Source organism: Schistosoma mansoni, chromosome 4 (genome assembly GCF_000237925.1).
Source record: "Schistosoma mansoni strain Puerto Rico chromosome 4, complete genome".
Classification (NCBI taxonomy): Eukaryota; Metazoa; Platyhelminthes; class Trematoda; order Strigeidida; family Schistosomatidae; genus Schistosoma; species Schistosoma mansoni.
In genome coordinates this window covers 28,861,937-28,875,417 of record NC_031498.1, presented here as the reverse complement: position 1 = coordinate 28,875,417, position 13,481 = coordinate 28,861,937, and the positions used below count along the sequence as shown (strand labels likewise).

At 39.4% G+C, this 13,481-nt stretch overlaps 1 protein-coding gene across 1 annotated transcript in view; it reads left to right on the top strand.

Moving 5' to 3' along the window:
- The window catches only part of Smp_055650 (hypothetical protein), a gene marked incomplete at its 3' end in the record, with an annotated part of 35,693 nt that overhangs the window by 17,602 nt on the left and 4,610 nt on the right, over nt 1-13,481 (top strand). The window contains exons 6-7 of the mRNA XM_018797413.1: nt 6,838-6,979; nt 12,315-12,648. Of these exons, the coding sequence (XP_018652457.1) occupies nt 6,838-6,979; nt 12,315-12,648 (476 nt within the window). The remainder of the gene's footprint in view (nt 1-6,837; nt 6,980-12,314; nt 12,649-13,481) is intronic.

Here is a 13,481-nt window from a genome sequence, read left to right as displayed (position 1 = left end):
CGAATGTCATCGATCAAGTTGCAATATGGCCACTAGTCTAGGTGGCTCGACACTGCGTGCACTATGTTGAGATAAGATGGTGGTTGAAGGTGGTCAACAGGAAACCCTGGACCCGGGTTTCGTGCTACTTGTTACTCGTCAGCAAGGTGTACCTGTAATCTTGAGGGAACTGATGCTCCCTGATGGATTCGATCCCATGTCACCCAGTTTCACAGTCAGAGACGTTACCACTGAGCTATTCGGGCCGCGACCGACCTCCTGTAGGACTGAGATGTAATCACAATTGATTGATCACTGGGTGGTGATCAATGTCACGCGTGTTGGGTCCTTCTTAGTGCTGATCGAATGCTATAGAATGCTATCTCTGACTGTGAAGCTGAGTGATACGGGATCGAATCCGTCACGGAGCACCAGTTCCCTCAAGATTACAGGTACACCTTGCTGACGAGTAACAAGTAGCACGAAACCCGGGTCCAGGGTTTCCTGTTGAGTAATGATCTGTTAAAACTTAATAACATCTTGTTCTATTGACTAGTTATTTGACCGATTGTTACCTATAATTGTGTAGCAGTTGTTTTTATGTTCTTTGCGATTATTTCCTCCCTTGACCTGATTTGTGATCTTGGTGTTTATCATTATGCTTATTGGGATATAGATTTAGCCTAATTCATTATGTTCATGGATCATTACATGATCGTAGTGTCATGGTTCCCAAATTTTTTCGACTTACTTGATGTTCTCTCAGTCCAATATTCCGAAGCTTTCCCAGTCGGACTCATGCCCATAGCTGTTTATATGCTTTAATATATGTGATGCTTTGTCGTATCATGTAACAGCCAGTGTTCATGTAGAGACGTAGACAGGAAGGGAAACCACTTTGTTCTGTGTAGTGTTTCTCTCAGTTGGTGGAATTTATCGTGTTGATAATGTTCGGTTTGTCTTCGTTTGTCATTGTGTTCTTTAGTTTGCATAATATTGACCATAGAGATTTTTAGGCCTTCATAATGATCCACAATTGTGTTAAAGACTTTTAGAGGAACGTCAGTATTTGTTTCAAGTGGTTAGATTTTATTGCCACTTATCTGTTGATACTGTGATCAAAGCTAATTTGCGCGGATAATGTAAATACAGACTTTCCTTCAACTACGTTATATCTCACTGAGCTCCAGGAATATTAGTAGACAAAACATAAAATATTCCTCGTAATAAGCGGAGAATTATTTTTCAGAAAAATTTAGCGATTTATGTGCATTTTCGACTCATCATTAAGTTTTCACAGTTTACATCGTGGACCGATCTTATCACTTTATAAAGCAATTGAATAATTCATGCTGATTAATCTATGAACCAAATTGATTTCTAAATATGATTATTTAAATTGTTACTTACTTACTTACGCCTGCCACCCCTCGCGGAGGAGCATAGGCCGCCCACCAGCACTCCCCATCCAACCTTGTTCTGCGCAATCCTTTCCAGTTCATTCCAGTTGCTATCCATCCTCTTCATATCTGCTTCTATTTCCCGGCGTAATATGTTCTTTGGCCTTCCTCTTTTCCGCTTCCCTTCAAATCAGATCAGTCAGTCAGTCAGTCAGTTACAACGTAGAACTTCGTACGTACGTACCTCAGTTCGAGTTGCCATACCACATTAGCACAGAGATTCAGTTGTCCATTCAAATCCCATATTGGTAGAAGTAGTAAGAGTATAAGCATTAATGTGAAAGATTAGGGTTTGAAGATGTTATTGAAGGAGTATAATACAATGAAATAAATTTGGAAAGAGGAAAAAGAAAGGGACATGAAGAGTTCAGATTAGAATTCGGGAGAATACAAAGAGTGGATGCACCTTCGCCATTGCAAACGATTTTGAGCTATGTCATTCAAGGTCTCTAACCATCGGTTGCTATCATCTCGCGAATCCCAACCAAGTAGTCTACACCTACCAACATGGCCCAGTCCACTTGTCAGTGACTTCATGGATTTATGCCATGTTTTGGTCTGGCCGCCCCTAGCTTTCTTCCAACCTACTCCTACACCATAAAGCATTGCACGTCGTGGCATTCATTGGTTGGGCATACGTAACACATGTCCCAGCCATCTCAACTGATGAAGTTTTAGTACTTCATCAATCGATTTGCTATCCTTACCTAGTACCCGTTTCCTAACAACTGCATTACTTACCCGGTGGTCCCAGGATATACGAGCAATGCTTCGAAGACACCTATGATCGAACACTAGTAGCCTACGAATATCCTCTACTCTTATCGGCCATGTTTCACTTCCATAAAGTAGGACGGAACGGACTGCTGCACAGTAAACCCGTCCTTTTGTTGCTAGACGGATATCTCGCCTACTCCATAAATGACGCAAGTTCGCAAAAGCTAGACGAGCCTTCTGTATCCGTGCTGAGATTTCATCACACACCAGACCACAAGGGCTGATGAGACTCCCAAGATAAGTGAAGCGGTCGACACGCTCAACTACTTCACTCCCTATCATTAGTTCAGGTGTCGATGCAACCCAATCCTAAAGTAACATTTTGCACTTCGAGGGAGAGAATCGCATCCCGAACATGCCTGCATTGTTGCTTATAGTGGTCAGAAGACTCTGCATTTTGTCAGCGTCTTCACCAAATAAAACCATGTCATCGGCGTATTCTAAGTCAACAAGTGAGCCTCCTGGTAAAAGTTCAACTCCAGGAGATTGAGATGATGAAAGTGATACCTCTAAAAGCATGTCAACGACAAAGTTAAACAAGAATGGAGAGAGTAGACAGCCCTGACGAACACCACTTGAGGTAATCAATTCTGATGACAGTTCGCCATAGGCTCTAACTCGACCAGTTGTGTTCGAGTAGAGAGCCTTTATGAGGTTAATGTACTTCTTTGGTACTCCTTTCACTGACAAACACTGCCATAGAACCTCACGATCAACGGAGTCAAATGCCGCCTTAAAGTCAAGAAATATTACGATTATGGGACGTCTGAATGTATGTCTATGTTCTAGGACCTGACGTAGAGTGAATATCTGGTCTATGCAACCACGTCCAGGTCGGAAACCAGCCTCGTTTTCTCTAGTCTGCTCTTCACGAGCTTTGGTTAGGAGTCCAAGTATTATTGAAGCTAATATTTTAGACACTATATTAGTCAAACTGATTCCTCTGTGATTGTCACAGGAGGACTTTTGTCCTTTCTTATAGACTGGTACAATCAGTGATTGGGACCAGTCAGATGGAATTACGTCCAGTTCCCCGATTCTGCCTAAGACCTCAGTCAATCTCGTTGCTAGTACTGGACCACCATCCTTAAAAATCTCAGGGGTAAACTTGTCAGGGCCTGCGGCTCTCCCTCGCTTTAGATTTCCTATAGCTTTTTCAACCTCGTAGAGAGTTGGAGGACTTACCTCAATTTGCCATTCAGGACGACTGGGGATCGTGGGTAACTGAAGTGTGGCTGAAGGCCAGTTGAACTCATCCCTAAAGTGTTCTGCCCATCGATCCAATCTCCTGGATTGAGAATGAATGATATGCCCATCTTTGTCTGAGATAGTTTCGCTAATAGTTGGGTTCCTAATGCCGGTTTCTTTAATAAGTCTGAACAGCTGTCTGCTGTTACCTATTGCCGCTGCCTTTTCCATCTCTCTTGCTTTCGCTACCCACCACTGTTCACGATCATTGCGTAGGCTTCTTATTAGCCTTCGCTTTAGCTGACTTCGCTCTTCGTTATGTTCAGAGCCAGGAGGGATGAGTTTTCGAGCATCTATCAGTGCGGTAGATGCTGCCGAGATCCATTGTTTCTCCCTGACCTTATTGCTTACCTTACTAGTGGATATCACAGCTGTTTCCACAGCTTTTCGGATGTCATACCACGCTGCTTCCGGGTGGACACAACTTATATGTCTGTCTAACTGTTTTTCCAGTTGTTCCTGAAATATATTCTTAGCTTGCTTATCATTAAGTAGAACCCTTAGAGGCTTCCCTGCAGTGTCTTTCCTACGTCCAGTAAGTCGCAGACAGATACGTGCTCGCACTAGAGCATGATCTGAATCTAAACATGTGCCCCAGAATGAGCGACAGTCTTCTATCGAGCCCCTCCATCGGTGGCTGATAGCGATGTGATCTAATTGGGTGCAACGTTGGGACGAATTCGGGGGTCGCCATGTCAAAAGATGTTTTTCCTTATGCTTAAAGTTAGTATTTGCAAGAAATAGGCGGTTATCTGAGCACAGCTGCAACAGACGGTCTCCATTATCTGTTCTTTCCGCCATGACACCATAAGATCCACCCAGGTGTCTTTCCCTTTCACTTAGTTTACCTACTTGGGCATTAAAGTCACCAGCCACTATTACTATATCAGAACGCCTAGCTTTTCGGAGAAGGTCAGAAAGTTTCCTGTAAAACTCATCTTTTATATCGTCTGAGCTACAGTCAGTGGGAGAGTAGGCAGAGATGACGAAGAGACAACGACGAGTTTCCCTATCTTTCCGAGTCCTTACTGATCCGTTTAGTCGGACAGCGCATAGACGACTGTCTACTGGGATCCAGTCTAAAAGAGCTAGTTCTGCCCTAGGACTTAATGCTATACCTACTCCAGCGAGGCCACGGGAAGCAGCATCAGGGCTTCCAGATACATGAAGCGTGTATCGAGATGGTTCTTTATTTTCATTGGGTGAGGTCAAATGAATGACACTACTCGGATCTTGTATGCGCGTTTCGGAGACGCAGCATACATCGATGGTGTAAGATTTCAGAGTCCTAGCTAAGGAAGCCTGTTGTCCTATTTGGCACAATGTTCGGACATTAAAAGTTCCTATATGTAGTTTAGAGCGAGGTTTCAGGAGACCAGGAATAACGTTCCGTGTACTTGAATCGTTTGCCCTAGCGGTGTGAGGTGATAAAAGGACGTGGGAAGGGTTAGTCGTGGAGATAAGAGAGTTGTTAGGAGGTGTAGGAAGGATTTGAAAGTGACCAACTTGGTCTCGTGTGCTGTTACGGGTATGAGGGCATTTATCACTTCCCGGCTGCCCACACCGTGGAAGGGTATTTCTTGAGGGACCTGAAAAAGAAGTTGGATTAGTGTTGGTCTGAACGACCTGGGAGCGTGACCGTAGTGTCCAAGGGACAACTGCTTGGGGCCGGTCACGCACGGCCTTTTTGTGGGGGATTTTTGAAGTGTTAGCTCCGTTCTTCAAAGGACCTTACCGCCGGAGACGGAAATCCGTGGGATAAGGCGAGGTGTGCATTTTTAGGGTCGACCTTTTCTAACCCCACCCCTCCTTGTGGGAAGACAGCATCGCTGTCATGCTGGTTGTCTGAAGGAAACACCTTACTGCTGTCACACCTCTGTACAGTCGGCAGTACAACTTTGCCTTCGGACCTTGGGATTGCTGCTTTTAGTCTTACCGCTCTTCAATCGACCTGTCTGGCATGGTAGGACCTCGAGGAACGATTGTTCCAGCCAGTATAGCTCGATTGCTTCATCACGATAGGCAAGCCCGACCACCACGTCAAGGTAGCAGCAACGGTCGGGTCAATTCAGATCGCGCAGTAGTATAAATCAAAGTCTGTGCAGGGGAGATATTTCTATTTCACTGGTTATATTTATTTCTAATTTACAAGGTTCTGCATTGTTTATGGTTGACTGACTGACATTTTTCAGACGTGTTCTCATTACAATTTTTTATTGATGTAAAATGTCACGGAATGACACGGGATCGAATCCGCCAGGGAGCATCAGTTCCCTCAAGATTACAGGTACACCTTACTGACGAGTGCCAAGTAGCACGAAACCCGGGTCCAGGGTTTCCTGTTGACCACCTTCAACCACCACCTTACCTCAACGTCATATAATAACTGTATTTTGTACGCTATTTGTTCCTTCAGGATGCTGGAGCTCATGTGCACCATTGGTTTGGAATCAGGGTTTTTCAACTCCCCTAGGTGAACCTTCCGTGTCCACCAACCCGGTTAAAGCACTAGACATTCGCTTTTCGTAAACAACGCCCCCACCACGAGAAGGCAGTGAGTAGGACTTCCCTGGCTGAGGCTATATATTCGTTTGATCATGTGAGAGTATTTTGAGAGGGAGAGCGGACTCTCCCCGCTCTCGGCCGTACCAGGGCATTTGAGGGCAAAACATATGAACTTATTACTGATCAAGCGATAACATAGACCATAACGCTTATTGGTCATGAGCTTTTTCTAACGCAGTAGCCTATCAGTAGATGAAAATTGAAAGCATACCAGTTCTGTGTTGTACTCACTTCAGTCATAACTCAAAACTCATACAATAATATATTCAAAATATATGACAGCACAGCAACAAATAACTTAACCATAAGTGATCCCATACCGAAGTGATAAAAAAGCGGTTAATGGTTGATAAATCAGAACCAATATGACCTATGAGAACGATTTATTTCACTGGATTATACTCCTTGAATAACATCTTCAAACCCTTATCTTTCACATTAATGCTTATACTCTTACTACTTCTACCAATATGGGATTTGAATCGATAACTGCATCTCTGTGTTAATGTGGTATGGCAACTCGAGTTGATGTACGTACGTACGAAGTTCTACGTTGTGATTGACTGACTGATGAAAACGATTTATAGGTCAAACAAAAGTTTAGAGATAAGAGAATCTAGAAATACACCCGTCTTAAGAGTCTACGAAATATACAAAAAAGATATAAATCATAATCCATCTTATCATTGTCTCCAAGATTATAATACCACACTATTCCTCCTATTAAATCGTTTATACATGTATGAATTTATGTATCCATTTTCATTATTATGGTGTTTCTTTTCTACTCTTATAAACATTTATTTAGCTTCCGGATTCACGTCACTCCTATGTAAATTTAACTAATACTGTGGTAACAGAGAAAGAATTCAACATAAATTATTCTTCATTGCCTAGAATAGATAAAATGAAACAAACCTCCGGTGATATTACATTCAAATCATCAAATGGTATGAAAATAATATACATATATACCTTTTTATAATTAATCATTTTCAGAAGGGGTTTTGTGAAGATTTCAGTATTTTTCATAGTTGAAATCATGAGTCGATTGAAGCTAGACTACCATGGAAAACCTGGAAGCATTGGACGGCTGTTTCATTCTATTATGGGACTCCTCAGTGGCAGTGCGCATTCACGATCCCGCACTCGCGAGATTCGAACCCAGGACCTACCAGGTTTTCCATGGTGGTCTAGCTTCAATTCACTCATGATTTAAACCATGGAAAATTAATCATTTGTTTACGTTTTCTTCTTAATAAATACACAAACTGTACTATCATGTTCTGTCTAAGTGATACTTTGATAAAAAATACCTAGGGAACCCAAGGAATGTCATAGCGGGTGTTTATGAAGATAATCTATTAAAAAAAGCATTTCTTTTCAAAAGAACGATTATAGTGAAGAAACTTCGGCGAGACTGTAATTTATGGACGAGTGAATCTGTAGCGTTTGAGGGATTTCAAGGTCACGGCGCCAATTTCAGTACCTGATGCTCGTGTACGATCGGTTCACAGAGAATTTTAGAGAAGACTTGACATTTGAGCGGCTACAACAAATGAAACTACTAACAAGTTGCTGTATTTGTAATTACGAGTATTAAATGACTTGTAAACCTTGTGAAGACTACCATGATGTTGTCCTTCGATGTAATATATGTTGAGGGAAGACGTTTGCTAGAATAAGAATCTTTATTGCTCGATCCAGATTAAGACTAAGGCATATTACAATAATTGCCGCCAACTGTAAAATAAAAGCATCAGTAACATCAGCTGCAATAATCGCAGATGTTACTGAAGCTTCGGCTGTGCAGTGGTATGAGTATTGTAGGGACATATCCATAATAAGAATGATAAACTTACACAACCAGAGTACACAAAAACAATAATAAAGCTATGTGGTCGAGGCTGAGAGGGCTTTTATGACCTTATCATGGCTCCAGAGATCAACTATTATGGAGCCATATAGATGAGTTCCTCTAACTTGTACATTACGATTTTGGAAGCTTTGAACCTTTTTCTAACATTGACAAGTTTTTGGACCATATAAAAGAAGTGTATTCACTTTAATTATTTGCTTTTGTATAATATATTTTTACTCTATGCTGACTGTTTACTGAATGGCTAACACTTCTCAAGGTTACTTAAGATTCGTTCAAAGGTCGTCCATAAATTATAGTCTCGCCGAAATTTCTTTTAAATTCTTTTCAAGTGAATCAAATGGTTTTTATAAAGACTTAAGTCCCGAAATGTGGTGAGAAACAAGGAAGATTGTTCGCCTCTTGTATTGATAGATATATTGAACATGTGTACTGTCTCATATATTTTCACTGTCTAAATGAACTGGCTTTAGGAAATAATTATCTTTGTTCATGATTCTGACAAAACTCATAAATTTAACAAACGACAATGTCGTAGGCAGCTGGATGGCTTGATTTCTGTTAACTTAGCTGGTTTTTAAATAATGAAAACTTAGATGAAAAGTAGATTCTGATATGAAAGGGGGTTATTCAAATTAAGAGCAACCAGATTTTTAATACAACGCTATATTGTAAAATGTCTCGTGAAATTTATTATTAACACTCGTATTTCATGTAAGTAGTAACCATTGTCATCTTGTCTAATCCCTTTCTTGTTGATTGAATTTTATCGGTCAAATGACTACATCAAATGATATCTTTACAGTGTGTGTTTCTTTGATAATTTATAGAATTTGAGGCTTACTTTTACTTACTTACGCCTGTTACTCCCAATGGAGCATAGGCCTCCGACTAGCATTCTCCAACCCACTCTGTCCTGAGCCTTCCTTTCTAGTTCTATCCAGTTCATTCTTCTCATGTCTGTCTCCATTTCTCGGTGTAATATGTTCTTTGATCTTCCTCTTCTCTTTTGGCCTTCAGGATTCCATGTGAGTGTTTGTCTTGTGACGCAATTGGGTGACTTCCTCAATATGTGTCCTATCCACTTTCAGTGCTTCTTCCTGTTTTCTTCCTCCACTGGAATCTGGTTTGTTGTCTCCCAAAGTAGCTTGTTGCTGATAGTGTCTGACCAACGGATTCGAAGTATCTTGCGTAGACAACTGTTAATAAACACTTGTATCTTCTGGATGATGGATTTCGTAGTTCTCCACGTCTCCGCCCCATACAGTAGAACTATCTTGACATTTGTATTGAAAATTCTGATCTTAGTGTTTGTTGACAATTGTTTTGAGTCCCAGATGTTCTTCAATTGTAGATATGCTGTTCTTGATTTGCGGAATCGCGCCTTCACATCTGCATCAGATCCCCTGTGTTCATCAATGATGCTGCCCAGATATGTAAAGGTTTTTGCATCCTCCAAAGCTTCTCTGTCATGTGTAATTTGAGGCAATTGACTAAAATCACCTGGTTAACCTTGGTTTCATGTTTATTTGAAATTGTTTCCAGTTGACACTGAAATCTTTATATCACCGAATCTTATAGTCGGAAATACTTTACTACTGTACTGTTTGGATTTTTTTTACGTTATGTTCATTTATGTCCAGTTCAAAACACTCCATTTATAAATTGACCGACATTGTTCTTCATGTAACCTGTAACAAAATATATACTGTTACATAATCAAAATAATGAAATAACATCATCAATCAGTTTCTCCCTCTCCTTTACTCTATAAATGGAATCTGTCGATAGTCCGTGTCAAGGTTAACAATGTTTTCGAAGTTCGAATAATCATCTTATATTTTGTTTATGAAAATAAAACACTTAATTCTCAAAGTAGCAAATTTTGTATCCTATCCATTAGTTAATGACAGTAGTATAAAGCGGATAAGTGAAAAAAATGTTCACTCAATATTAAATTTTATATCATTGTAAAGAATTTTTGGATTCGATTTTAAAGTAGCTGACTGTGTCGACCACTTCTAATCGGCCCTGATGGGGTAGTGTCTCATGGAATGTCGGGACGGATCCAGCATTTGCCTACCTACATCGTGTGGTTTCCGTCTGCCAACCAAAGGACGAGTTTAGTGCGCACAAGTTCGCTTCGTTATGTTTCACAGGTGTGAAATATGGTCATCAAGAATAAAGGATATTTCTATGTTACTAGTCTTCTATCATATATGTCTCCAAAGTATTTCGTATCTATCTTGGGACCACTGAGTGAATAATGCTGGAATTAAGCATTGGGTACTAGGTAAAGATGGGATACCTGTCTGTGAGGTAGTAAATCTTCATCAACTGAAGTATTTGAAACGTATGTTATGTATGCTCAGCCACCACCTACCTCGACGGGCGATGTGGTCTGTTGTTGTAGTTAATTGAAACCTATGGGCAACCAAACCAAGAAATTTAATCAGTCCATGAAGTCAGTGACTGTTAGACTTAGCCGTATATTTAGGTTTAAATTATCATGTTGGGGTACGTGGGTTTATCATAATTGGATGACTAGGGACTTTGGGTGACATGGCTTAGAATGTTTACCGACAGTGCAAGTACATTCATTCTTTGTCTAGCCTTATTACCTGAGTTCCGAAATCTCTTTATACCGTGTATATGTATATTTTTTGCTGTCATGAAATGGAAATAGAAGGATTTACTTAGTAGATAGCAAATAATTATCCACTCACTTCATAATACTATACTAAATTGTACAAATATCACTCGATAGTATCATGATAAGTGATTGATTACAAAAAACAGTACTGCTTACTATTTGGTCTTTTGTGCAAAGCTAGACAGATCGCATAATATTGCATAGCCACATTATAAATGAGTGACAAGTTTGGGTGGGTCATTATGACTAAACGAGTTATTCATGTTATTAAGGTCATTTCTAACATAGTTCTGTCTTTCCAAAAATCTATCAGTATAAATGGGCTGTGAGTATTATTATTCGGTTTTTAACGATAAAGCTTCCTAAGGACTCTTGATCCTTTTCCTATGAAGAGTCTCTTAGTCAAGCGTTAATGACAACTTACTAAGCAACTTGAACTACGGAACAGAAAACCACGTCAACGGTAGATTAACCAACGTAATTTTGATTCTCAACGATGGTTTGTGGATGGCTACAATCTTATAAAAGCTAGAAATATCTACTGTTTACTTGTCAGTATGATTACTGCCTTTGTCATTTTACTGAAATTGTAGTAATGTGATTGGTTTCTGTCCTTTTCTTTTTTCCTCTTACCTATCGATAATATACGTGAATGTTGATCATCGTACTTCAGACAACATTAATGATCAGAAGAACAAATATCATCATGTAAACAATCCTACTATTTCTTCTTCCAAAAACTCATTAAAGCGCCAAAATTCTTCTAACAGCGTCTACTATAATGTCTGGGATTCTGAAGATGGGTCTAAAGGTTAGTAGTCTCTGTTATTGTCATTGTTTTTGTTTACTTTCACACGAAATATTTTTGCGATGTATCCAACTGTGACTGAATGTTTACTTCACAATGAAGCATCGATTCATGGGTTAAGGTATTCAACTTTCGGCTGCTAAATCTGAGGGTCAAACCCCACCCCACCCCACATATTTCAGTTTGGGCGGATGGTTCATATCACCAGCTCCCACACTTGACTCGAAGCGTGGTACATAAATATATATCTGATAAATGAGTTGGGAAATAAAAAGTAACATATTTATATAAAGATATATTGTTTGTTAAAGTTACCATTATGATGGTGACTAATCATCCAGATATTCTATCATCACTGATTAAAACGGGTCTGGACCGTTGGTTTCCTGTGATAAGTAACTGTTCCTATTAGGTTTCTTGACTTGTAAACCTTAGGGGATCTATCATCAAATTGACATTTACCTTGTTTTCGATAACAGTCCTTTCGAATGACCTTGGTTGCGTGTTACAATAAGAATGAATAAACGATTATCAAAGGACGAATGCTCTGGGCTACTTCACACTTTCTTAATAGTCAAGCACCAATGGGATTGGAAGATGGTTACACAATGCCACAAATCGTTTAAGGTTGGAAACGTAAGAACTTGGTTTGGAAAAAATATACATGGATGTTTAAAGTTTATGCAGGAGTCACGAGACCTGAAGATTCTAGGTTTAATCCTCGGTTATTGCACAGATGCTCACTGCTGAGGATTCTTGAACTGGGACGAAATACCTGTCTAGAGCTTCCTGGTTTTCAATGGCTTACAATCTGTGATACTGGATTCAGTTTTAATTTAATTTTTTGGAGTTATTTATTTGTTGATAAGTTTCATTGTGACATACACATGCTCTGAAGGATCAATGATAAAACAATAAAAGTTTTTGTCTATTCTTTACGTACAGTTACTACTACTAATGATACTACTGCTGTCACAACTGATTCGATTATTGATTCAGAAATTTACTTAAAACGAAATAATCAAATTACACAGAATACAAGAATTTATCGTAAAAGTCATTGTGTACCAGGAAGTAGTAGTACACTTTCACCTTCTCCACTTCTTCATTCATCATTTGATCAAAAATCTGGTCGTCAGTGTTTACTAATGAAAACAGAAACAGGGACAAAAATAAGTCGTAAACCTGCACCACCGCCACGTATGTCACCTTTGAAATCATCGTCTTTTACATTGCCACCTACATTTACAAATTCAACTAACGTTTTATCAGGATTAAAGTATGTCCTTGTGTTTTTTAATGTTCAGTTTTTGTTGTTGAAGTATTTGGTGTACGAGGTTTTCCCTTTTGTTTGATTATGAAGGTTTTGGATGTTCTCTTAGCTTCTGTTCTGAAAATACAATATCTTCAAAATCCTTCTCTTAAGTTAAAAATCTCTATTTCATTTCTTTTCGAAAAAGATCTGGCTAGTGATCTTAGATAGTGGGATGATTTCTAGAGTGTTATCACCCTGCATTGAAATTAGTTTAAAACAATTAAGGTAGTAGTTTGACCATGTTCTAAGGATTTCGAGGAAAATTGTCCATTGCCAGTCTAAGATTTCGTCAAAAGTTCAATTGAAGATTGGTTGCTTTCAACTGAAGTACTTTAATATATATTTAAGATCTAGGTTACAGATTTCTGAATAGTCTTTTACTTTAGGTATCTCATTAACGGTTTATATTTACTTCCAATAATTTCTTTTTAAACACTGTTGCCGCCATTTAATAGAAACTACATCACATTTATTGTTAGCTTTAATCATCGGCTTCTAATAAATATGAGATAGTAACGATAGATTCAGTTCGTTTTTTAGTTTATATTCGTCTCAAATTGATTTCAGTTGAGGTACCACTGGACAGCTGTCTCTCCCTAGTATGGGACTCCACAGAAGTGCATGTCTACGACCTTAAAGTCTAGAATCAAATTGTGTTTCTACAGGTCTCACGGCAAACGCTTAGTCTCTAGACCATTGAGTCAGAATCCAATATTGTACAAGTCTAATTTCATTCAATCCATAATACTCCTAGACCATCTTCCATTGTATTCATTGAGTAACTTCCCCACATCCGA